At 38.7% G+C, this 27,059-nt stretch overlaps 1 protein-coding gene across 3 annotated transcripts in view; it reads left to right on the top strand.

The window, feature by feature from the left end:
• LOC148349724 (rho GTPase-activating protein 7) overlaps window positions 1-27,059 on the top strand; it is a 109,480-nt gene that overhangs the window by 51,804 nt on the left and 30,617 nt on the right. The window contains exons 1-3 of one of the 3 annotated variants that reach the window (XM_088320939.1): window positions 9,240-9,383; window positions 23,972-24,043; window positions 26,205-26,286. In XM_088320939.1, coding sequence (XP_088177065.1) covers window positions 9,371-9,383; window positions 23,972-24,043; window positions 26,205-26,286 — 167 coding nt within the window. In that variant the 5' untranslated portion in view covers window positions 9,240-9,370. The other 2 variants (XM_088320938.1, XM_088320940.1) reach the window with 2 other exon arrangements.

Genomic DNA, 27,059 nt, shown 5'->3' with positions numbered 1-27,059 from the left:
TTTTCTGGGGGCCGCCAAAGCTTGGGTCTGATTGAGGTTGGGCCAAATCTGGTTTTCCATAAGAAAATTGTTATACAACCTTCAGCTGTTGTCAAATATATTTTTTTACACAAACAAGTTCCAAAAATAGTGAATAAGTAAGTATTTGCAATAAAATTAATCAAGCTATCAAGAAAGCCTCAAAGGGACATTGTGTATTGCTTGACCACTAAATGTCACTGTATGGAGTACAGTTTTGGGAACAACGCCCTAACATAACGGTGTGTTTTTTTTTTTTTACAGTAACGGGGTTACTATCTAATTTTTTTTTCTGCGTTTACAACACCGTAACCACTACTGGTCAAAAGCAGTGTGTTACGTATATTTTTGGTTGTGTGGTTTATGTATGTTTTGAGTATATTAAGCTACGTTTTGTGCGTGTTTTTGTTGATGCGTGTTGTTATTTTATTATATTGTTTGCTGTTTTTTTTTGTTGCACTTTATGATATGTGGGTGGTGAGGTGGAAATATTTCAAGGTTCTATAACACAATTAACCGCGACCCTACTGAGGATAAGCGGTGCAGCTAATGAGACAATTACCTGTCTGCGAAAAATAAATCCTTCCCCTATTTGCAATTTTTTGTTTGTTTTAAGTACAGTTGTTCTTAAATTTGTTTCTGTAAAGAAATTCAAAAAATAATGGGAATTTGAAAATTGCTCGCAAATTGAAAAGTTTGGGCACTCCTGTTTTAGAGCCGTATCGACGAGCTAATGTTTTGGTATAATCACTTTGTCTTTTACTTTAGCTTGGTTTTTGTGCACGCTCTAAATCAGAAACACACAACTTTGATTGATGAATTAATGTTATGATAAAAGCTAATGTATGAGTCTCCACCTAAAAGTACTTCCCTAAAACAAATTAACTACGCCGATAAGAGTAAACCTCTAGTACTGTAAAAGGCTATGTGAATTTCTTGATTAAAAAAAGTCTGTTATTTTACATTCGGTTCAATATTGAAATAGATCCTCGGTGATCAACCAGAAATGATCAGTGCTCTTGCAGAATTTTCGAAGGATAAATCTGATGAATTCTTTATGAGTTCCATGCTGTGACGAGAAGAAATGACAAGCACCAACAATCACAGGCGACGTTCACAGGAAGAGGGCGATTAATCACAAAGGCATTTCCTGAGCAGGTCATTCAGACCGATGCCTTCACTGCTGCTGTACAGAAGTCTTCTATTATTCTGAAGATAACACTATTCTAGGTGGAGACTTCCTCTGGTTAAGCTCACCAGCGAACCAAAATACTTATAGGCAAAGGTTTCTTGACAGAAACTGAACAATCGAGCAATAAAGACTTTTGATTGTGAAGCGGACACCCTGTTGGTGGTCTTCTAAGTTATTTTCTAGTCAGAATTAGTGTCATCACAATAGTTACAATAAAATAAAAGGTAGGTTGGTGTGTAGGTATGTAGGTGGGCAGGAAGGTAGGTTGGTAGGTAGGTAGGTAGGTAGGTAGGTGGGCAGGCAAGTAGATGGGTAGAAATGTAGGTCGGTGGCTTGGCTGGATGGTAGGTAGGTAGGTAAGTGGGTGTATAGACAGACAGACAGACAGACAGACAGACAGACAGACAGACAGACAGACAGACAGACAGACAGACAGACAGACAGACAGATAGATAGATAGATAGATAGATAGATAGATAGATAGATAGATAGATAGATAGATAGATAGATAGATAGATAGATAGATAGATAGATAGATAGATAGATAGATAGATAGATAGATAGATAGATAGATAGATAGATAGATAGATAGATAGATAGATCGATCGATCGATCGATCGATCGATCGATAGATAGATAGATAGATAGATAGATAGATAGATAGATAGATAGATAGATAGATAGATAGATAGATAGATAGATAGATAGATAGATAGATAGATCGATAGATAGATCGATAGATAGGGCAGGCGGACGGACGGACATACAGACTTAAAGACATGCTGTGCATGTCGGGCTAGACAATAGTACCTGGATAATACCCATCCTATGCAGGACAAAAACCTGCCTGTATTAAATCTCATGAGATTTTTTTTAAATTGTATGCAAGTGTATCAAATAAAAAATTTGAAATATAGCACTTCCATCTTTATAACCCTTTCATTCAGCGCTCCATTGTACTTGACATCCACCATGCTTAATCAATTTCATTATGTTTTGATGCTTCATTTATTGAGGAGAGCATTTCCAAACCCAACAAACTCAAGTGGCTTCGGGAAGGACCTGACCTGACTCATCTAAATCATTTTTAGGTGCAGAGAGAAATTTCCTAACATTAATAGGGTTGGAAGTCCGATTATAGAAACCTGCTGCCAGAGACTCCCTAGGCTTCTGGCAGCGACCCTCCGTTTCCGTCAACTCCTGAACAAAAACAATTTATTTATAGTGTCGTCAACAAGGACATTTTGTTAGATGGTTTTTGGCTTGCAACAACTTTGTGAGGTTGTTTTGCCTTGGATACTGTTACATTTACTAAACATATTAATTCCACAACATTTTGGTGTAGGATTTTATTTCCTGTTTTTTACTAACAATATAAATAGAAAAAGTGACTTTGGCCTTACAATTCGACAAGAAGTCAGCCATATTTGTCAAGGTTTTGAGGATGTCAGACCCGTGTTGGGAGGTCCCTTCTTGAAAACGGGGGTGGGCGGGTTATTTAAAAGTACTATGGTGTTTATTAACAAAACTAAGACCAAAGTGCATAAACAAACAAGTGGGCACAAAAAATCCCAAACAAGAAATTAGAAACAAAAACCCAACCTAGAACTGGAAAAATTAAAGGAGTAAAGAAACAAATAAACCATAAAAAAACGACAAACAAACAAAAAATATTGAATGAAGATCACAATAAAAATGACCCACAAAATGTGGTTTCCAGACATTCGTATATAATGATCTAAGACCATGGCTTCTCAATTATTTTCTGCCATGACCCCCTCGGAAGAAGAAACCCTCATGCACCCAACCAAGACTAATACCCGACAATCGGCACTAAGGACTTAGGCTACGTCCCATTCTTCTCACTTTCCCTCACTATTTGACCTGGTCACTCGGTTTTGCGCGTCCCCGTGCAAATGGGATGTGTCCCAATACTCTCAAGATCGAGTGAGAAGTCCTCTTCATTCCACAAAACAACCACCACGGATGGAGGGAGGTCAGGAGCTGACTTGGAACGAAGTGACTTCCCAGAAAACTTTGCGGATTCTCAACATAAACAAACATGGCTGGAAAGGAAGTTATTTTCCACAACTATGCATGTATTTGCAACGAAATATATTGAGATATCTTAGTTAGACATGAATGCAATAGAAAATCATAGTTTCGCGTTAAAACATGAACAATGTAAAATCGCTACTTTATACAGTGCACAAATCTACCAAGTTGTTTACATGTGATGTAGGCCAATACGTGACTGAGGTCTACAGCCAATTAGTATTACGGCCATCTACTGGACTTGGGTGGAACCTTGCAAGTGACGTCCAATTTCTTAGGCGACAATGTTCACTTGCACTCCTCTCTCTGAGGGGACTTCCCTATGGAGGGACCTCACTGGAGGGTTCTCAGGGCCAAGTGAGAGGAATGGGATTGGGCCTTAGAGTTGGGCTTGGCATTAGTAAGAACTGATTCACAACAAAACGTAAGTCTCACGTGAAATAAATGAGAGACGGCGCCAACAGCCTACATTCGTCCTATGCGTCAGGACAGAAAGTGATTTAACCCGGTGCAACTTTGATCAATCGATCTTTAAGTGATCACATTATATTGGTGGGACAAAACAATTATTGATCATTATTGGTGGGAATACGTCACCTTCGTTCATAGCAAATCTCTTCCTTTCGGCACGTGTCGCTGAAAAAAGATATCAAGCATGATTGGGTTGGAATGTTCTGAAATGATAGCTTGATTCATTTAGCTTTTTACTGTCCGCTGCCAACATTTTTAATATAGCAGGCACGCCAATTTTTGCTTGTCCCCCTCCGTAGTTGCAGTAAAGCCTTTGTGCGCTTTGCCAAATTTCCCCATCCTAGATTGCGGATTCGAGAGAACATTTTTGTTATTCCTTCATCCCGTCCCTTCGCCTGTCTCCTTGTTCGTGTTAAATATTTTTTCATGGGGTCACTCAAGGGTCCAGTCTACTTCGTTTCAACACCTCATACTCAATGCTCTTATTATGTACTATATGCTATATGAAGGCAGAATGTACTCAACTTAACTCAACTCAACTTTAATTAAGCCATTTAAAACACCCACAACTAAAGAAAAAGTGTTGTACACAAATAAAACATAGTAAACAAATAAAAAACTCAAGGAGACCATAAAATAATAAAAACTCAAATAGACTATGAAATAATGAAAAACACTTGAAAACCACTTAAAAATATTTTTAAAATAAATAAATAAAAAAACTGGAAGAAATTCACATGCTGGGTCAAAAGCCATGGTATAAAAATGTGTTTTAAGATTAGTCTTAAAAATGGACGGTGAGGAAGTGTAAAGGATACACTCTGCCAATGAGAGTCCCACTACTCCCCTAGTGTAATGAAAGTGAATTGCACTTGATTCGGGGAAATTTGAAAAAAAAAAAATTCCCTGATGTCAAACGTGACTGCACCCCCCCTTGACGGAACCTCGTGCCCACCATTTGAGAACCACGGGTTAGGATAATTGGGCACAGTTCCAAAGTCGGTTGGGGCCCTCTAGTGGGAGGAGCTTACAAGACCCCCCAACATAGCTGACATCAGCTAGCCCCTAGGGTTTTTTCTTTTGAGAAATTTGAAATTCTTAAAATTTCAGCTATTCTTATGGATATTTTGTACATTGTTGCACATCCTTAGACATGTCTGAAGTAGTAACTGTACAAAGCACTACGCAGAAAGTGAGGCGGATTTTCAAGTGGGAAGGACGCTTCCTGTTTGACACTGTCGGAAATACCGAACTCCAAAGCCTCCGAGGCTGCCTACAGATTAGACTACACAAAAGCACACACATGCACGTTTACACTACAGTAAACTAGGACACACCCAAAAGCACACAAGTAAGCATTCGTGCAAAACTTGAGGGGGTAAACACATCACACACATCCCAATGTAAGCGTATAGCCGCCTGGCAGGGACACACAAAAACTTGAACACACACAAACACACTCATGTACTGAAACTCCCATCCGTTGGGAGTATTGTTGGAGTCTTCCTCTTCTAAAGCCCGCCAGGCTCAGGAAAAGGAAATGCAGTCTTGTGTAAGCTTTTCACGCAACTACAGAAAGAGAGAGTTTGTTCGTTTTGGGGGGTTTTGAGAGAAGGAGGGATGACAATGCCCTACAACAAATTCCGATCAATCTTGGTCAAGACGTGTCTTACCCTGAAATCAGAGGCGGGTCGAGTAGCCAAAAGCCTAATTTAAGTAAAAGTACTGCTACTTCAGAATAATATGACTCAAGTAGATGTAAAAAGTAGCCATCCAAATAACTACTTGAGTAAAAGTAAAAAAGTACTAGGTGAAGAAATTACTCAAGTACTGGGTAATAGTAGCAACATCTTATTTTATTTTTTTCAAGCAACCATTTAATCAGATCATCAAATCATCAAAGTCAATCCAATCAACAATAAATAACATTTAATTGAAAAATTGATTAAAAATTCAAGGTCAATTCATGTACTTTAATTAATACAAAAAAATAAAAGTATCAATCAAACAAATAAAATAAGCGCAAGAAGCACACTTAAAGGCCCAGTACTATTTTCAACAGGCTCTGCAAACAAAACAACAAGGTAGCCCAAAATGTTGAAAGAGTCATATTGGACAAAGGAGCCGCAAAAAAGCCTATTATATAATATAAGCATTATAATATAACTGTTTGTATCTACTATTAAAATGACTAAGTTGGATGCAACACAATGACGTGACTACACAGCTGTATGATACAGCCTCATGTTTCATTACTATATAAATGAATTACAGACTGTTTAACTGTTTTGATCAAATCAAAGAAATGGAACTACTATCATTTTTATCTTGAGGATTGGGGAAAAAAATATCAAAAACAAAGGTGCATAACGCTCCCCTTATTTGGGCAACAAAAAGAGTGCAATAAACCACAGCATCCATTTATAAAAAAATAAAATAGCAACCTTTTGAAAAGGTAAAGTAAGTCAACTCACATTAATACAGTATAAGTTTGACTTATGTGCAGCTATTTTTCTCTTTTTACCTTTGGGGTCCAAGGTGGATCAAACACACATAACGGTTTGCTACCTGCCTGCTTGTGATGCAGTTTCTTTAAAAGGGGCACACAGCTCAGCGTTAACACAGGGGAGAAAGAGGAAACAAGCGAAGGAGCGATGCGCGTACTTAGATGGAGAGGATTTAAGTAACAGATTCAATGTTGCCTTATCTAGAGGAGTAAAGGTACCAACTGATCTGTACCGACCAAATTTGTTTACTTTAATCAAGCTTTTGATGGTGTAGTAGTGGGTATCTCAAAGGGCATTCATGAACAGTTTTTTGGGGTTTCTCTAAAACCCCCATCCTTCAGCCAGTCAACATTTCAAGCCTGATTGATGTCCCCATTCCAAACTAATTTTAGCAAGCTATAAGTTTGCATATCGTGCAAGTGAATCTTCCTTGAAAAAAGCTTGAAAAAGTTGATTAGAAACTCTTTTGCTCCTCCACTTTGAAATTAATGTAGCGGTTTACACAGACTTCGCTTCTCCCTTTTAAGAGTTTACTCACATTTGAAAGCTTGTACACAAACACCTATTCTTTAAAAGAAAGCCCATTAGTGATAATGGTATACCTTGAGCCGAGCCCTGATGAAACCTTGAACAGAGTACAGACTTGTTTGAGTGCGTGCAGTGGTTTTGGCGTGTCATTGGCCCATTTGGAGACCTTTTCATTAGGGAATAGTGTCGCTTTTTTTTCATTGGTAATCTTGTTAATGACCTTGTTCTCTTAATCTGTTAATGGTTCAATTTAAGACAATTGAATCATGTTCTAATGTGCTAATAGGTGTGACTATGCAATTGTTTTACATTCAACCTTCAGTTTCTGGTCTTCTTTTTTTGTTGTTCTTAAGCCCGCTACAACTCTTGTCAAAGGTAGTATAAAGATGAATATTACAAATAGAGATTAACAACAATTGTTTGTGCTTTAAAAATCTAAATGTTATCTTCAATGAACATAACATAATGAATTAAACACTGGCATGAACTTCTTACTGCTACATCTACATCAGAGAGCTTCATTGTCATTACCTAATGCCCAGCCTCCATCGGCTATAAGAGCATGCATTTTTATTCTGACCCAGCAGAAAATTCAATATTCCTATTTTATGTGACTCATATAAGAGGGAGTCATCATAATTCCGGGCGAAATAATGTTATCTGCATTACTGTCCAATGATTTTAAAAGTTTTTTGTACCACTAGGAGGCTCTAAATATTAACACATAAATAAAGTCAATGTGCTGCTCTTTTTGAATAAAGCTCAGGAGGTAGAGCGCTCTTCTTGGGATCAAGAGATCGTAGGTTCGATTCCCGGCTCCTCCGTGTTATATGTTGAAGTGTGCTTGGGCAAGACACTGAATCCCCAATGCCCCCAATACGCAGGTTGGCGCCTTGCATGGCTGCACGGCCGCTATTGGCGTGTGAGTGTGTGTGTGAGTTTGTGTGAATGGGAAAGTGTGAAGCACATTGTAAAGCGCTTTGGGAAGTCTTCATTGACTTGAAAAGCCCTATATAAATGCTCACCATTTACCAATAAATAGGTAATCCTCTATTATGAAAAAGTTTGAATGGCTTGACTTGCTGTTGCTTTGCCAAAACTACCATTAATTCTATTATTGGAGCAAAGGTGTGCGCATAATCAAAATCCTTGGTCTCACTATCGCCCTCTGTCATAAGACAATGGAAGCGTGTGCCTCACTCTGCATCTACAGATGCTCAGCACAGTAATAGGTTACATCAAAATTGTATTAATAATTTTCATAGTGTAATGTAAAAAATTGATATATTGCTAATTTTATATTACCATAGTCACAGACGAGTATGTCCCTCACCTGCCACTCCTTACTGCAAGCCACTGCGACTGCCAGAGTTTAACCTTTTATCCAGTATTTGTTGAAAGCCATACCGTTGTATTTCATAGGCAGGCCATGCATTTCACAGCGAGGCCTTCAGTAGTGCTAAGTCTAAATAAATCCAACCCTCAATAACTATTATATGCTTTAAAACACTACAACTAGAGCGGCGAGACACATATAAAAATCATCAATTATAACCTCATAAAATTACCCTACTATTTAGGAATACAGCCCATATCTCACTCACCCAAGAATATTTTTATTTGTGTACAAAATCCATCCTTATTTCTTTCCATAAGAAGATTCCAATCGCTCAGTTGAAGCTAATGCTGAAAGCTGAGCCTGTCCTGTCGTCTTTCTGCAATAGTTTTTTCTTCAATTCAGGTCCAGATATAGTCAGTTCGACAGAACCTGTGGACAATGGGTTTTTTTTTTTACCTTTTTTGTTCTGAAACCCCGTTACCGTCCCATAGCAAATCATAGTTTGTGAAACCGTTAACGTTTTGTTACGCCTTCGAGAAGGCCCTGCTCAGCTTTATCAACACTGATGTTATGCCTCAGGGCCCACAGAACTGATTGCGAAGGCTTCCGGTTAGATTTTTGACCCTGGCATCAAGTAATCAAGTCAGCTAAAGTGTGATTGGTTAAATGCTCAAATTTTGTATGAAAGCACACATCTGGATGCAACTCAAATAAGGGGAGAAGGAATTAAAGGAAGCTTACCGACAATTGGAAATTATTTGGTAAGTATTGATGGACAAAATATTATTAACATCCCATGATTCAGATATTTTCTTGGCCTACGAAAAGGCCTTGCGGGTAGTGACGGCCCATCACTGCTATACTGAAAACCTTTTTAAATGACCCTACAGCACACCACAATAAATTAATAACAGCTAAACAAAACTCCCCACTGATGCTCATGTGTTTACTGCATTCCCACTACCCACGACCACCACAACCCTCAAAATGATTATTTTTAGGTCTTTCCCCCCTCTGATGTTTGGATGGTCTGGTCTTGACCAAAGGAAGAGGAGTGGCAGTGAGGGGAAATGTTGAACAATGACTTCATTAACTTGATGCCTGACTCAAGCTACAATTCAGGACTTCACTTTGTCGCCCTAGCTCAGGATTTAAGACTTTTTGCCATTTGGATTAAATTCTTTTGAGGCACCTTCTTTTTTTTTCGTACTGTGTGTATCTTATCGTGTCCAAATGGAAGTTTTCTAACAAGCGTCAAGCATGTTAATCCCAAGTGAGTATGTCTTTGATTTATAATAGTATGTTTGCCTGTGATGACAGCTACAATTTAATAGGTCTCCACAAGATAAGCGGCTGCTTAATTAGCTTCGTGGGCACTGATTAATTAGAAGACCATGCAGCCTTTGCTACTGTAAATGTGTCCTTTGTAAACGTCTGTTTGCTGGTTAGAGAGGGAATGTTTTTCCCCTCCATTCAAAAGTGCAACAATCATGTTATAGACAGAAATTATGTTGTTAATTAGGGGTGGGCAGATCGATCCAAATGTCGACATCAACAATACTAAGCAATTACTTGGATTGTATCGAAACAAATGTCCTGGGTTCGATACTTGGCTCCTCCAACAATTTCCTCAAAGTGCCGTTCCTCTATGTAGATTGCGTAGTCCTTCTCTTCCTCTGCCACCTTTTAATTTTATGCTTGAATTGACACTTTTAGCACTTCTCCCTACCTGGCCTGCTGCTGCATCTAGCCTGCCAGGCAGAAGAGAGGGCCAAATCTATGCGAGAACCCATACCAGAAGCTAAAAATGTCAGGCAAATAGGAAGCGCTGCACGGTGTGGAATTTTTTTCTAGACTCTGCTATGGTGGCAACACCATGATATGACATAAACACATGAAACAGTTGGCTTTTGTTCTGAAACAGTTGTTATAGAATTACATTTTTTCTTATACTTTTATACTTTGCAATGTAGTTTTTTTAAATCATTTTAGTCCATTAAATATGTGTGCCTTGTTTATCAAAATTATAAACTAACTTAAGTGGGACAGGTTCAATTATTCAATGATCTTGACATTTTGAAGCAAAAATATCGCTATCGGATCGGTATCAATCAATACTACACTCTGTATTTACAAGAATCGGATACATACCCAGTAATTCCCAGTAATGCCCACCCTTACTATTCATATGCCTTGGAAGTGCCTAACTTTAAAATCTGATGCCTTGGAAGTGCCTAACTTTAAAATCTGATATCTGGTTTTAATAAGTATCATTATTACACATTTTTAAATCCAAAAAGAAAGTAATTTGTTCAAATGCGCACACTTTGGCGCCGATGTATGTACGCCGGTGATATGCAGCTTGGGGTTTCCTTCGAGCCTGGTCCCTCAACTCGGTTCGGGCTTTTCTACCTGCAGGCCGGGTCTGGTCAGGCTGGATTTTTTTTAGGCCCGATTTTACCTCCAGGCTAATGTATGTCAAATACAGACACATTTCTTGACCTATGAGTACTTAAATATGCACATTGATATTATAGTCCTGGTATTTTTCCATGGAGACCTCAAGTTACCAAACCACACCTTTCTTCTTTTTTTCTTTTTTCTTTGACCCAGCCTTTCGTGAAGTTTTGTGTTTATTGGATACCCATACTAACAAGTGGGTGAATAATTATGCTCCCTCTAGGTGAGGCTGATGTATGCAGTGGCACCTGCAGATATATAGGGATGGAGCCACTTAAAATCTTGCGGTGGCACACCAAAATTAAAAGCCATTATTTCAGGTTGAAGTATGAAGGCAGTGTTCTCGTTTGCCCGCGTCCCTACGTCCTAGACGCATCATTTTTGCTGGGGACGCATAGTGTCAAATCAACGTGCGTCCCAGGGACGCAACTTTTTTGACACAAAGTTGACATTATTACCCGATTACATTTTTTTTAACAAAGATTTACCGCACTCCAAACTTTTCATCAAGCAGATCCGCCATTGTTGTTTTGGTCTCGCGGTTCGAGTTTTTGTCTGCACACCGATCTCGGCAAACGAGATATCTTTGCTTTGAGATTACGTCATTGTTGTGGTGGTTGTCGGCGAGGAAAGGTCAAGTATGCATACCTGTCAACCTGTACTTTTTTGCTATACAAAATACGGTTATTATGGATTTTGAGACGTGTACGACGTACAAGAAAAACGCAAATTTGTCAATGATGGGTACCATACGGTATACACCAACTATCACGAAAACGGCAAATCAATCAAGTCAAACAAGTTCGAGTTGTGTAGTGAAATTCCATCTCTTTGTAGAGAACCGGCTTTTTCGGCTCAACTCATGAAAGAGAGCCGGCTCTCAAACGGCTCACTTGCTTTGATGCATTATATTACGAATTGTTATGTTGTATAAAAATAAAAAGTTTTGTTGTAAAAATGTCACAAATAATTGCAAATGAGGATACTAACGTATTAGCCTGCAGTGCAGGGAGCTCTGGGCGAGGAGGAGGAGTGCACGTTCCCTTGTGTATTGCTGCGCCCATTTTACCTCTTATTTAACCAAACTGCTCTAGGTGCTTTGCTAGAGCTTCTGGGTATTTAAAGTCTTGATGTGACTTTTCATCACAAAGTGTCTCAACAATGAAGCTTTTTTCTAAGGATTATTTGCACTGTAAACTTTGCTGACAACATGTGCCAACCAAAACAGGATTTAGGACAAACTTATTCCACCATTTAAAACAGTATGACCTGCTATAATACGCTGAAGGAAAAACAATTCAGGCCCAAACAAGTGCTAGCGGATGTTTAACAAGCACCGGGCCAGTCAGCAACAAACTGTTAGGTAACAAAGCGCTGCCTGCATATATCTGCATTCTTGCAACCTCAGGTGGGAACTTCATTAACAGTTACAGAGCAGCAATAAAGTTTGATATGTTGGACATACTGATTTTTCTGGCATGTGACCTTCAATGGGACACTCTATAATATATAATGCTTCCTTAGTGATACAAAAAGATTCAATCAGTACAAAATAACAGTATTGATTCAATTACTAAGCAAATATATATGAATTATCATACAATGTTAATTTTTATAGTAAATGTACTTTTTTATTAAAAAAATTGTGGAATGCCTTTTTAAGTTTGGGTTTCCCCAAACAGGCCTGATAAAAGTACGATAAAAGCAGAAAGCCACAATGGATGATAGCACATAAGAGATCTTTGAACTCAGTTGGACTTAATAGAGAAAATATTTAACTATGAACTTTTTGAGGACATCACAAACTACGCAACCCACCTTAAATACTCAAGTCAAGTCAAGTCATTTTTATTTGTATAGCCCTAAATCACGAAGAGTCTCAAAGGGCTTCACAGATTGTTACACTATATTACACAAACTATTTTCAACCGACAGGAGGAGTAGGTTATTCGTATGCAATTAATTCATTCAAAAAAATACATCTTGCTAATTGATTTTAAAAAAGCTATCAAAGAAGATATAGTATCAAGATAACATAACAAGATCACAACGACGTGCTTTGAAAACTGACCTTATTGATAAGAATAAAGCAATCCCAAATACACCGTATCCAGATTTTTAAAAAATACAACATCGTGCTTAGAAAACTGGCCTTATTTATAAGAATAAAGCTATCAAAATTGATACATATTTGTGAAAGGCCACCATGAGGCTTTGTTCTGACATTAAAGGTTGGTTAAAGCAGCATTTATTTTTGTCAACTTTCAATTAGGGGCAAAGATGAGACTTAAAATGTGAAAGAATAAAAAAGGCGTCATAATTATCGTGATAATTATCGATATTGGTTTATAAAGAATGTTTTATCGTGACAGCAATGTTTGTTTTATCGCCCAGGCCTATGTAGGCTAATGAGAATTTGCATGGTTCTAATGCTAAATGAAAATCATCAAAAAGCTGCGCCTTTACAGACACAAAACTTCAATAAAACAGCGTGTTGTCTCATGAAGTACCCGTCATATGGCACAACAAAGCACTACAGTTCAGCTTTCGTTAGCGAACTACACACAAAACACCTACTCTCTTATTTTTTTTTTTTGTCCGTTGTTTATCCGCGTCAATGTTTTGACGCAGTGTTGTTTTCCTGTCAGTTTGAGTCGGCGACATTCTTGATCACGAATTCAATGAAGAGACTACAAATAGGGAAGGGATTAAACAACACACCGCATCACAATCTCTTTTCGTTTGAAACCCCAAACAACTCCCAATCCGTCGCTCCAATTTGTTTCACCCTAACTTGGGCGAGTTTATCGCAACTCATTAAAAGCTCGGCGCCAAAATGCAAACTCTTTTAGGTGCAGGAGGAATCAGTCGAGATCTCTACGTGCCTGAGTCGTCCTTTGTGTGCGTGTTATTCTGTCTGTCTATATACCGAAGCCATATCCCCCAAGTAAGGGGTGGCTAGAGTCAAGAACACACTCACATTCACTAAGCATTCATTCCCCTTCATTCTTCCCAACCTGACACTGAACATTAAGCCCACAGCAAAACAAGGGTTGAGTTGCTGTGCAATGCAACCCTTCATCGTTTCTCCGGCGCCGTCACGAATGGCAGCCACTCCAGCAGCTCCCGATTGTTCTCAGCTTAGGGATGCTGCTGGAAAAGTGAATTTCCCTTCGGGGATGAATAAAGTATCTATCTATCTATCTATTAGCAGAGAGGCCTGGTAGCATACACTGGTTTACCCTCTGCTTCATATGCGTCAATATCAGCGTTTCTTGACTATCGCTTGCCACTCACATCCATCTCTAGTGTTTACTAGGGATATTACTGACTAAATCTCAAATAAACAAACAGGCTGAAGTTTATTGAGGAGGACGAATCATGCAATATGTAGAAATACATGTTTGAATAAATAAATACTTACAATTAGATGTTATGTAAATAAATGAACACATAAACAAATCATGTAATAGCCAAATGTTTGACATAAATGCAATGTGTTCATGTAGTTATGCATTTTGTTATTTATTTATATCAGTTTTTATTTTGTCATTTTGTCACACATTTTGTTATGTGTTTGTCGTGTAGTTTGTAATTTATTTTGTCATGTAGTTTTTTGAGTATTTTGTCATGTATTTTGTCATGTAGTTTGTTGTGTAGTTTGTTTTGTATTTTGTTTTTCAATTTGCTTTGTAGTTTGTCGTGTATCTCTTCGATCATTTCTTCAAGTAGTTTATCCGATGTCACAACAAAATGTTATTTAAATAAGCAGGTGTGTTAACTAGTTGCGCTTTTCACCTATTTGGTTGACATTTTAGTGGCCGATTTGTTCATTACTGACCAACCAATAGGTGAAAAGCTCAGGCAGATAGACCGCCTGCTCGTTTGGATAACATTTCGGTGAAACAAAATACATGACAAAAAACTTGACAAAATCCAATTAGAAAATCCACAACAAATTATATTGCAAAATATATGACAAAGTACAGAACAAAGGAAACGTGAAAATACCCACAAAATACATGATAAAAGACACGACAAAATACATGACAAAATAAATGGATAAATGAATGAATGAACTACATCAATATCATATTTTTCAGGTATTACATGATTTCTATACACATTTATACACACACACATATATATATATATATATATATATATATATATATATATATATATATATATATATATATATATATATAGATAGATAAAAATAAAAGATTATGGTCTTGGTGAGTGAATATCTTGAGCAGGAATCGTAAACCACTCAGCAACGTAAAGTGGGAGCTTGGAAGATTTATGGTAGAGGTTGGCTAATTGTCTTATTGGAAGCACCTGGAATTGTTACGGGGACTGGAAAATGGGGTGTACTGCCATCGCTTTGAGAAGGAGAGGGACTGCAGGCACTGAAACATGACAATATGTGCTTTAACAAACATGCAATTCAGATGATGAATAAGATATAGCTTAAATCATTTGTAAATTGTACTGTACCTGGCCAGACACGAACCTCACCGCAGTTTTGTGTTGTCTATTTTGAACACCAAAAACATTACAAATATTTCTCCATTGTGGACCTAATGCCTTTCAAACCTTGACCATTGCTCCAAGGCCCTAAAGGATTAGGGAAAACTGTAATTTCCAATTAAAATACGGGACGTTAACCTTAATTACTTGCTGTTAATGCTAAAACTTTATATCACTTTAAAATTATTAGTTGTAAATCCCTGATTTTATCAAGCATCCAAGAATATAGAACTAAACAGACTTCTTCAACAAGATCCCCTTGAGAAGGAAAAAAAAGATTCGAGATAAAAACAAAAGTAAAGAGGTCAGCTATGTGTAGTGTGCTGTTATAGTTTTTTTTAATGCCATAAGGTTAATCAGACATTTTTCATGCATTAATCTCTACACATTGGAATGATTACATTCTCTCTCAGGTAATTCTGAAGGGTTAAGGGTTAAGCATCTCGCACATTTTACCTGCGCTAGCAAAAAAAAAAAAGCTTGATAGTTTTCAGATTTCCTGTTTCAGACTGATTTCTGAATCCCAAGAGTCTAAGGTTTCCAATGATATCTGGCAAATACACGTATTTGTTTATCAAAAGTCTAGCGACCCCCCAGCAGACCGTCAAAACGTTATTGGGTTAAGGTACCGTATGTTATTAAAACTCTTTCAGTGTACCTTCTTTCTTTGTAAATATCTCATGTTTCAATGTAGGCACATGCAAACTATAGTCAGGTGAGGCTTGTGTATATATAAAATGTTTTTCCTTTAAAAATGTACTGGGAGCGGCATATAATCAGGTGCGCCTTGGAGTACAATTTTTAGGTATTTACAATGCAGGAATTGGGCTCTGTAATTGCAAATCCGAGGAAAAATAAAACAAATATCAACTGTGTACATTTTCTCAAGGAAGGTCCAGTTGATTCGGATCCTATAGGTCACATCCAAACACTCGTACAATTTTTTTTTTTTTTTGTCAGCCTTATAGCACAGCTGGTAAAGGGATATTTCAACTGGGTGACCTAGAAGCAAATGAGAGCTAAAATTGTACTGTAAGCTATTTGGATCTGGTAGTGGCCAATCAGAAGTCAGCCTTCAACTCAAATTTGCAAATCTCAGCAATAATTAAACAAGCACTTTGAAAAGAAAATACTCAAGGGGTCCCTGGTAAAAGACTTTAAAGAAATGTTCACTTCCAGTCCACCTGATGGTGACTGAAGCACTTCAGTGTGACTAGCGAACGAATGATAAGCAGATCAAAACCGGTCCTTGAAGGTGCGATACTGTCGGACTATGCCCCCCCGAACCTCATCTGAGAGCAAGTTATGTAAGTGTGAAAAAAAGGAAAGGAAATGGACGGAAATAGAAAAGCAGGAGCGCAAGTGGCTTGAATGTGACGCTGATTCACGCTTGGCCTAATTAGTCACTGGAAGTTTTAAGCCCAAGTGCGGAAGAAAACACTCCAAACCTGTCAGAAAAAAACAATGAACTGTCAAGACCGGCCTGGCCTTTCTTTCTTCTTTCGCCCGCTGCCACCAAGGTGCATTTACGTAAGCGATGCTATCGGCAACTCCCGTTTGGCTATAAGCGAATTGGGTAAAGACCTCTTCCTTTTCTAAATGACTTTGTGTCAGAGGAAGTTGTGGTGTGGCCCCTCTGGATTCCGATAAGAGATTTGGATGTGTGCTTAAGAGCGTGGCTCACCTAAACAAGTAATTCATGGGAAGTGCTTACCATGGATATGCTATGGCAGGGGTCTGCAACCCTAAATGTTGAAAGAGCCGTATTGGAACACTAAAAAAAATTTGTCTAGAACCACAAAAGCTTAAAAGCTTTATATATGCCTTATAATAAATGCAACATGTGCTTTGTGTATGGATATTAGCTATATCAGCTTACTATCAAAATGACTAAGTTTAATGGATCTCAACCTGTGGAAAATGATGTACTATAATGACTATTGTAGGATACCTTCTCAAGTTTACTGTCATTATAATATTCATGAATTACAGCATATTTAATTTATTTTAAAAATTCCAATTTTTGATGTCACTTTCATTTTGAGGATTTGAAAAAAACTACCAAATTGAATGTGCTTGGCGTGCCCCTCTTCTGGGCAACAAAAAGAGTGCAAAAAAACCTAACATGCATTGTAAACATAAAACAACAGCCTTTTAATAAGGTTAAGTATAAAATTCCCATTAATGCAGTTTAAGTTTGATTTCTGTGCAAATGTCGAACAAGTCGGTGCATGGGTAAAATGCAGCAGAAGCAGCATCTTCTCTCTCTATTTTGATACCAACAAAAAATAAATGTCAGAACCCCAACAGACGGTGGACCCAGACGCATAACGTTTTCACACAAGCTTTATTTTACGGGAATGGGACAGTTATGTGCATGGACACAAAGCCGATGATTCGGCGATCACTAGGCGGAAGAACTGAGACAGAGAAGCGAGGCGCGGGAAAACAGCAAGCCAGAGGCAAACGAGATCGAAACTGGACAGGACAGACGGGATCGATGCTGGATACAGCACCAAGATACCAAACAGACGGGATCGATACCGGATACTCGATACACGAGCAAGATACCGGACAGGGCAGGACAGATGGAATCTATACCGGATACTGGATACACGAGTAAGATACCGGACAGGACAGGACAGACGGAATCGATACGAGATACTGGAGACTTGAGCAAGATACCGGATAGGATGAGACAGACGCGATCGATACCGGATACTGGAGACTGGAGTAAGATACCGGACAGGACAAGACAGACGGGATCGATACCGGATACTGAAGCAAGATACCGGACAGGACGAGACAGACGGGATTGATACCGAATACTGGAGACTGGAGCAAGATACCGTACAGGACGAGACAGACGGGATCGATACCAGATACTGGATACACAAGCAGGATACTGGACAGAGTCAAAATACACGTCTTGCAAGTGCAGAGGTTTGTTGACGGACTGACCAGGAGTGAATGAGAGCACTGAGTTTAAATAGGAGGGATGCCAATCAGGCAACGAACAGCAGCTGGCGCCAGACGGGCGGGCCCAAGTGCGCTTGCCTGTTTTATGTGACGTCTGTGTTAAAACTGGGAGTGCAGCGTTAATTCGTGACGTTGCCGCTTGAAAAGGGGCGGAGCTTGCACTCCTCTCCACTTAAACTGGAAAGACAGCAGAGAGGATGGAGGAGCTAATTTCCCTCTTGTCTCACATTTACGTAGTGACACGCAGTAATGAAATGTAATATTAATACATTTTCACATAATTGGAAAACGTTAATTTGTGTCATGTTTGTCCACCTACAGAAACTATATTGAAAGAAAAATATATTTCCTTCCTCCTTCTTTTTCAGTTCATAAACATTTTTGGAAAAGTACCAGGGAACCACTCCGCAGCGCTTAAGAGCCGCTTGTGGCTCCTGAGCCGCACGTTGCCCACTCTAGTGCTACATAATGTCTAACATTGCTAGCAGGCTTAACTTTAAGCAGAACTAAAAACTATATATAAATGTGTCAGTTTTGAGCTAGGCCTAGGGTCTATTTTATAAATACAATCGCCTCATTTATAGTTTCCCATTTTTTGGGAAAAACATTCTGAAAACAAAACTCAATGTACTGTTTCTGAAGCCCGTACAATCACAACATCTTAAGCTGTCCCTTCCCTTGCACACAAGACAAAATGATAGAGAGTATTGCTAAGTAAGTATTGCTACTAATATGTAAAGAAAATCACTACTTTGTTTTTTATAAGACTCAAAGTAGCCAAAGTACTTCCAAACAAGTGAAGACGGGGGGCCTGTCCTGTCTAGGACTCTTTCATCATGTTTTGAGTGGGTATGCTGGATGTTATCCTTTGTCTCTTTATTGCTCATTTGTGTTCAGTGGCTGAAAATCCCGAGACCATCTGCTGCCATCCCTATGATTGTGAAAAAGCCTCCCTCAGGTGCCTTTCCTGGGCGCAGCAGTGGTTAGCGCGTGTGCGGCACAGTTCTGAGGTCATGAGATTGAACCTAACTGTGTGGAGTTTGCATGTTCTCACCATGCTTGCGTGGGTTTCCTCCGGGCACTCCGGTTTCCTCCCACATTCCAAAAACATGCATGTCAGGTTTATTGGCCGTTCCAAATCGTCCCAAGGTATGAATGAGCTAGTGAGTTGTCTGTCTCTGTGTGCCCTGCGACTGTCTGGGAACCAGTTCAGCGTGTCCGCTGGTCCACCGCTCGAAGATAGCTAGGATTGGCTCCACCACCCCCGCGACCTTGCTGAGGATAAGTGGTGCAGATAATGGATGTTGTTCTCTAGCTTTGACTCAGTGTGAGCTGCTCTTTCGCTATTCCTGCAAAATGATTGGTTAGTCCCGGTCAACTTGTTCATCTCTTGTATGTTGGTCTGGAACTTAGTTTTCCAGTGCATTAGCACAAAAGGTAATTGGTCAAAAGGTAATTAAATTTTGAATTACTGATTTTTATTGAACTTTTATATTATTTATTGTTGCGAAAATTATATGATGACAATTATCATTGTTGTTTTATCGGCCAGGCCTATATCAAAAGAATTGAGTGCATCCTATTGACTTTGTGTCGTTGGACATCAAGGAGGCACACAAGCAAATCTTTCCGTGTGGCTGCATTCTTTCCATTCAATTTGACCTTTGACATGCGAGTGTTAAGTTTCTCCTTTTTTTCTTACAAACTCCCTTGAACTCCTCGACTTTTGAATTTAAAAATGTATATACGTAACATGAAAAACCCTGAGACACAAAAACTCGTTTCAACAGTGACTGAATCGAACAACCTTGACCACACAACAAATTAAGTTTTATTTCTCAAACTTCTGAACAGATCAGACTGGGGAAAAAGAGTGTTAAGAGTACTGTGAGCCGTCACTTTTAATCAACTAGCGTAGTATTTAGTATTATTTATATTGGCATTAACCCTTTAACGTTCCTGTAAAATGAGTCTAAATTCTCAATCTAAGACTTACCCAAAGAAAATTAATGGGTGTCTTTGAACTGTTTGGAGAATCACAACAGCCTGTACACATGCTCAGCAATGCAACTAATATTAAGCTCTGTATCACTTAGCACACATGACAAAGTGATACAGAGGAGACCAAATATTGTTACTACTACATTAAAAAAAAATAATTAAACATGGCAACACTAGTTACTAACTAAGGTTGATATAGGACTGACAGTGATGGGACTAATATGACGTCACATTTTTCGGCCATATACTAGAAATTTACCTGATAATGTGTTACCTGCTGCAAGGATCAAATATGCAATCAGCCGACGCTACTTGTTAGATAGATAGATAGATAGATAGATAGATAGATAGATAGATAGATAGATAGATAGATAGATAGATAGATAGATAGATAGATAGATAGATAGATAGACAGACAGACAGACAGACAGACAGACAGACAGACAGACAGACAGACAGACAGACAGACAGACAGACAGACAGACAGACAGACAGACAGACAGACAGACAGACAGACAGACAGACAGACAGACAGACAGACAGACAGATAGATAGATAGATAGATAGATAGATAGATAGATAGATAGATAGATAGATAGATAGATAGATAGATAGATAGATAGATAGATAGATAGATAGATAGATAGATAGATAGATAGATAGATAGATAGATAGATAGATAGATGAAGCCGGGTAGCTCCACGTTAGCGTCCGGGATGCTAGACGTGAGCCACGTTTCCGTAAAACGCTGTTAGAAAGATTCCAAGCATTTATGTGTAATATTTTTTAATGTAGTGGTGGCAAAACCTGTCCTTTTCTCTATTAGTTTGTCATGTGTGCAAGGGATAGCGGGACCTTAACATCAGCTGCATGGATGTGCATGTCTACAGGCTGTTGCAAGTGTACGAACTTCGTAATTTTAGTTAGTTCAGTAATATTGAGTTTTGTTTTGAGAATGTTTTTTTCGCACTCCTGCATATATGTTAATACCAATGTAATTAATACCAGCATAATGACCCTTGCCGGGCTTAGCACTGCCTAGCATTCTCCTTGGTTGAGGCTGTTGGGCCCGTGGTTTGTTGATAATGTGGCAGGGAGCCTATAGGCAGCGCCAAAGAGCTGCATGCAGCCCCATAACTGCTTGTCGACGAAAGCAGATGTTTATTGATTGTGTTTGATACTTATTGAGGGTGCCTTGACACAAAACCTAGCTGAAAAGACCTGAAGAACAACTGTGTAAATTTTCACAAAAATCGGTTCAGCCGTTTGTGTGCCTATAAGTCACATACAAACACACACAGCAGCTGTGCTAGTTAAATAAGATAGACAGCTGCAGACTCAGTCCAGAGTGTTTCAACTGCGGCATAATGTGTTACCTTTCAGTACCAGACATTACCCTGCGGATTTTGTCAAAATATTAAAAATAGATGCGAATTAATTCATTGTTATGGCTGTATAAGCCTGCGTCTTAAAATCCGGTGCAGCGTGTACAAAAACAAAGTTGAATTTTTTCTTTTAATTTGCACACGCAGGTTTGAATTAGGTGTGCCCTGTAGTCAGGAATTTAAGGTAATCCAAACACTACATGTGATGTTTTTAGAACATGAATTAAGAAGCAATATCCCTCTGTTTTCACACATCCTTTTGATAAATATGATATCATTAACTAACTCTCAGGCTTCAGCTAATGACCAGTCACAAATCTTCTTTAGAAAGCAGGTGAACTGCGATTGCTCGTTAACTATTGTCTGAGTGTGATGTCACCTTAACTCGACAGTATTTTCAAAACGGCAGCCCCGATAATTTGATTAATACAGGTGGATATTGCTTTAATGACCTTTTAATACAATCGTGGTAAAAATGCCATTTCGAATCATGTGGTATCACAAAATATAAAGTACCGGTAATCAGATCTTTGATGATTGCAAGGAATAACATTTTCCATCTATTATCCTTTATCTGCACCGATTATCCTTGGTAGGGTTACGGGGTGCTGGAGCCCATCCCAGCAGTCTTTGGGCATTGGGCAGGGGACACACTTGAACTGGTTGCCAGCCAGTCGCAGGGCACACAGAGATAGACAACACACTCGTTCATCAACATATAGGGACAAATTGAACCAGCCAATTAACCTTACATGCATGTTTTCGGAATGTGGGAGAAAACCGGAGTGCCCGGAGGAAACATACGCAAGTGCCCGGAGAACATGCAAACGCCGCACAGGAAGGCCGGTAGCTGGATTTTAACCCATGACCTCAGAACTGTGCCGCGGACGCACTCACCACTCATCTGCCGTGCCCGGAATAACATTTTGAAATGTGTTTTCACTTCTTCAGAAAAGGCACATAAATACCCTACTATTGGACCCCAAAACCTTTCACTGTTGTGGTGGTTTATTGGAAAAGGCTGGCGGCTAAGACTAGGGATCTGGCATCCACATATCCGCAGATCTGTCGGATTTCCACAAACTTCTGCTGGGCTAACAAACTTGAGCCCGTTTCAAGCTGAAATGTCACATCTCTGTCGTAAGGACTCGAAAATAGGCTCAGTTGTTGATACAATGGGGGTTGTTGGGTTAGTTAAGGTGACAACGCTTGAGGCATTCTTTTCTTTTATACAGGTTACAAACAGTTATTCCTTTTGTTACTAAGGGTATTCAGAATCCCTGCCAAATTTAGCCCATTACATGCTAATTAATTGTGAATTAGCGTTGTTATTTTTCAATAGTATACTCACAGATCGGTGTCAAACTGTTTTCTGCATCAGTATCTCATACACTAGAAGGGCAAGCAAATTTTAAAAGAATAAATTGTTAAAATGGTTAATGGAAAAGTAATGTGAAAGTGCCTTGTTGCACCTTAAATACCAAAAAATACGGTGGATAAAATTGGAAATGTATAATAACAATTAAATTACACTGCGTATGGTAACTGTTCTGCCTTTGAAGAACTTGTAGCGTTGTGTTCAAGTTCCCTTTTATCGTTTACCTGCTCATAGGAAATCCTCTCTTGTTGAATGTATTGTGATTATCCATCCATCCTTCCATTTTCTGTGCCGCTTATCCTCACTATTGTCGCGGAGGTGGTAGACCTCATCCCATGCATCATATGGGAGAGGGCAGGAGATACCCTGAACTGGTTGCCAGCCAGTCACAGGGCAGAAAGAGACAGACACCTTACTTGCTCATTCACACTGAGCAACAATTTGGACTGGCCAATTAACCTGACATCCATGTTTTCGGAATGTGGGAGGAAATCAAAGTGCATGGTGGAAACACAGCCAGGCAGGGGGAGAACGTGCAAACTCTGCACGGGAAGGCTGCAGAAGCTGCGGTACTTTGCTGTTAGTTTATGGCAAATTTATAAGGGTAATGGTTGGGGCCATTGTCCAAAGTGCAATAGATTTAGCCAGATTTTATTTTATTAATTTTGGTTTAATTTATATTTGAAATGTATTTATTTATTTTTATGCAACCCTACCTCTTACTGTAGTTTTAATTCCATGAGTCTTACTTGTAATAAAACGCTTTGGGGGGGCTGCGCATTAAAATTCAGTGAGCTTTGCAATGCCGGAAACACGGTAATACTTCAAACTTTTTACACGAGGTAATAAGTTCTGCTTTGCAACATATATAAAATGTGCTACATTGTAAGTATTTTCAATTCCATCTTTGGGAGTCCAAATGCACCAAGCTCCCTACCTGCATTCCGCCAGTTAATGGTAATTAAAGCTGTCGTGGATATTCAATTACTAGAATGAGCTCCCATGCCGTTTCCAATGCAAATGATATCCCAGCTCATAAAGATTTGTGCAAATATTTGTTTTCTTGAAGCCGCAGTAGTGTGATTTGCCATTGATTCAAGAGTTGTTCTTTTTATTTCTTTGCAGAGATTGAAGCCAAGGAAGCCTCGGATTGGCTACGAGCAGCCGGTTTCCCTCAGTATGCACAGTTGTTCAAAGGTAAATTACCATCCTTTGTTTTTTGTTTTTGTTTTTTTTAAGGATCATCAAGGTAATTTTGCATTTACATGACGAATCAGTGCAATCAAAAAGCAATATAATATATGTTACAATGCACTACTATTCAATGCATTAAAATTATTATCTACCACAACTCTGACTGGCCTCCTGGCGACTCATTGTCAAGGCAACCTGGCCTGTTCCATTGTTTCACAGATGCAAGATAACAAATGTTTTCAGATAACTAAGTCACTGTAAATAATTAAATTAACCCCTTACTATTCCTTTCAAATTTGCCTCAAATACCAATCCAGGACGTGCCAAAAGTAATTTGAATGGTCTGCTGTTCTTAAACCATTCCGATTATTTGGACAGTTTGGTCTCTTTTGAAAGGAAGGACTATCAAGGTCTATCCCAAACTGAAATAATCACTGCAAATGCTCCTAACATTGAGAAATCTTAGTTGGAAAAGACAGAAATTAAATGGTTTCCATCCTCGCCTGATTTTTTTTTCTTTTTCTTTTTTTTGCAATCAAATGTCTGCAAAAGAGTGTAGCCTTGTCATCTTATCTGGAAAACAGACAAAAGCTTGAAGCCTTACCTAATATCTTGTCAAATTTGATAATAATCTGAAAAACGAAGCATTGTATTTTACACATTTATCTAAGGGTAAGTCGGAGGTTTACAAAGTGGCCATTTGGGCACGAGCAGTTCACAGCCCTTAAAACATTGCGTTTGTGTATTTTACTTTGGCCAAATTTGAGACAATGTGAAAGAGTTGTAAGTGTTTGACTTTTTTTTCTAGAAGTCAATCCATAATTGTACACAAGTAATAGTGGTGCGTAGAAATGAATCGTGATTGGCTATGCACACATTTATTTTTGGCTCTGTTCCCTCAAGTCGGAAATATTATTTCCTAACCAATGTGTCAATCCACATTTGAATTGGTCACTATTGGCTAAAGATTTTTGACGCTGAGTTGGTCATGACGTTGTATTCAATACAGGCCCTCATAGGTTGTCACAGGCTTAGGACTGTAAAAGAAACCATGCAATTGGCCAAAAGTGCTGTCAATCACAAGGTCAGGGACTAACGGATGTATTCAAAATAATCTGACGACTTTTAAAAACGCGTCACTGGTCCTTTAAAATGGAACAGCCAACAGGTTTCGGCCTCTTTTTTTGCCTGCTGTTTCGACAAGAGAGGTGCCACGGAGCCCGAAAACACTAAAAGATCGCTTTATTTCCTCCCAAGAAAGTTAGTGATAAGAGGAAGGAAAAATGGAAAACAGTGACAGCAACGATTGAGTCAAAGAAGAAAATGATTGCAAAATACGATGGTACTGTAAATCGTGAAAAATATTCTATTTTTAGGTTTTTATCTCTGTATATAAATCTTTTATCTACATTATTAGATAATTATCGTTGTTTAGGTTCACGTTTTTTTAGGAAGTTGAGAGGGTTAACTCTCGCAAAAAAAAAAGACAGTTCTGTAAAAAGAATCGTCATTCCCAATTCTTCAACAGACTGCAGTATTCGTTTCCTCGAAGATAAATGTAAACTTTGGTCCAAGATATCACAGCGATGTATTTCATTCTGCGGTCAACATTACATCCCCCGGCCAGTAAAAATTTGATCACAGGCTGTGACTGCCCTCCGGACCAGACATTGAACATGCTGGCTTAGGTGATTTGTACCCAATGCCGTTCTCAGCTGCATGGGGAGCAGAGCTTTCAGTCACTCTGCCCCCCAGCTCTGGAACTCATTAACACCGGACCTCTGGAATTCCGCCACCCTGTCCACTTTCAAATCCGGACTCAAAATCCACCTCTTTAGACTCGTCTAATTATAATTATCTGCTTCACAACGGCTTATTTTTGAACTATACGTTGTTGTTTTTTTGTATTAATTGCTTGTTTGTTTTATTCCTGTGTAATTTATTCAGTGTGCAGCGACTTTTTGTGTCCTGAAAGGCAATTTGAAGTAATATGTATTATTAGTATTATTATTTTATTTTTATTATTGTTTATTGCACAGTGTTGTTTTTGCAACATGCCTGGAAAGAAACAAATTAACACGAAACAAACAAGAACAAGACAGGATTCAGTACTCAATCCATGAGAAACAAATTTAAAAGTAAGCTTGATCTGTTTGTGCATCAGATTGCAGATTTCCCATTGACGTGGAACTGGCCAAGAGGGATCACAACTTCCTGGATAAAGACGCTCTCGACTCCCTTTGCAGGTAACACTTCTCAGTACGGCGACATTGGGGACTTTTTTCAATTCATACTCCGTAGTTTGTCTGTTGGGACGTCATGTCAGAATCGAGCTGCAGTCGATAATTACACACCACAAGGACAAAATCACTAATGCCACTTTGGGAGTCCTTGAACCACTTTGTAAGTAGCTGGCGCTTTCCCTACTCAGTTTTAATGAGATTTGGACGACAGCTCACATTCATGCTTCTCTCCCGGTTGCTTGGTTGTGTTCTGGCGGCATATCACAATCGAGTCAAAATGCTACAAAAGTGGTGATAACCGCCTGCCGGGAATTAAACAGCTGACAACAAGAGAGATTATTTTCTCCCTTGTCGTTAGCTGTCTAAACTCGCCGTTGGAAATAAATGAAATCAAGGATAATTGACTTCTGGTAACTGTTACTGGCACTAAAAAACAAGTGCAAATTATTTGTTATTACGCCTTACAATGTCTTTTAAACTCAGTTTGGGCGATACTGGTTATTTTGATATAAAACCACTCCAAGTAAATACTGGGTAGTATCGAACAATACCAATAATTATGCTTTTTCTTAGGGATGTCATGATAATTAAATATTTGAACCCTTCCCACCTTTAGTTAGTTTCTAATTTCAATGAACACAGTACAACTATTTGAGTCACTAAAACATTTTTTAAATAACTACAGTACATTGCAAACTTTAAAGTTATAAAAATCAATAGAAAAATTTATATTACAATTGTTTCAGATCAAAAGTCATGAAATTTAAACCTATTAG

This window comes from Urocampus carinirostris, chromosome 17 (genome assembly GCF_059441175.1).
Source record: "Urocampus carinirostris isolate Australia breed hairy pipefish chromosome 17, RoL_Ucar_1.0, whole genome shotgun sequence".
NCBI lineage: Eukaryota > Metazoa > Chordata > Actinopteri > Syngnathiformes > Syngnathidae > Urocampus > Urocampus carinirostris.
The sequence above is the reverse complement of the archived record's forward strand: the minus strand, read 5'-3'. Positions and strand labels throughout refer to the sequence as shown.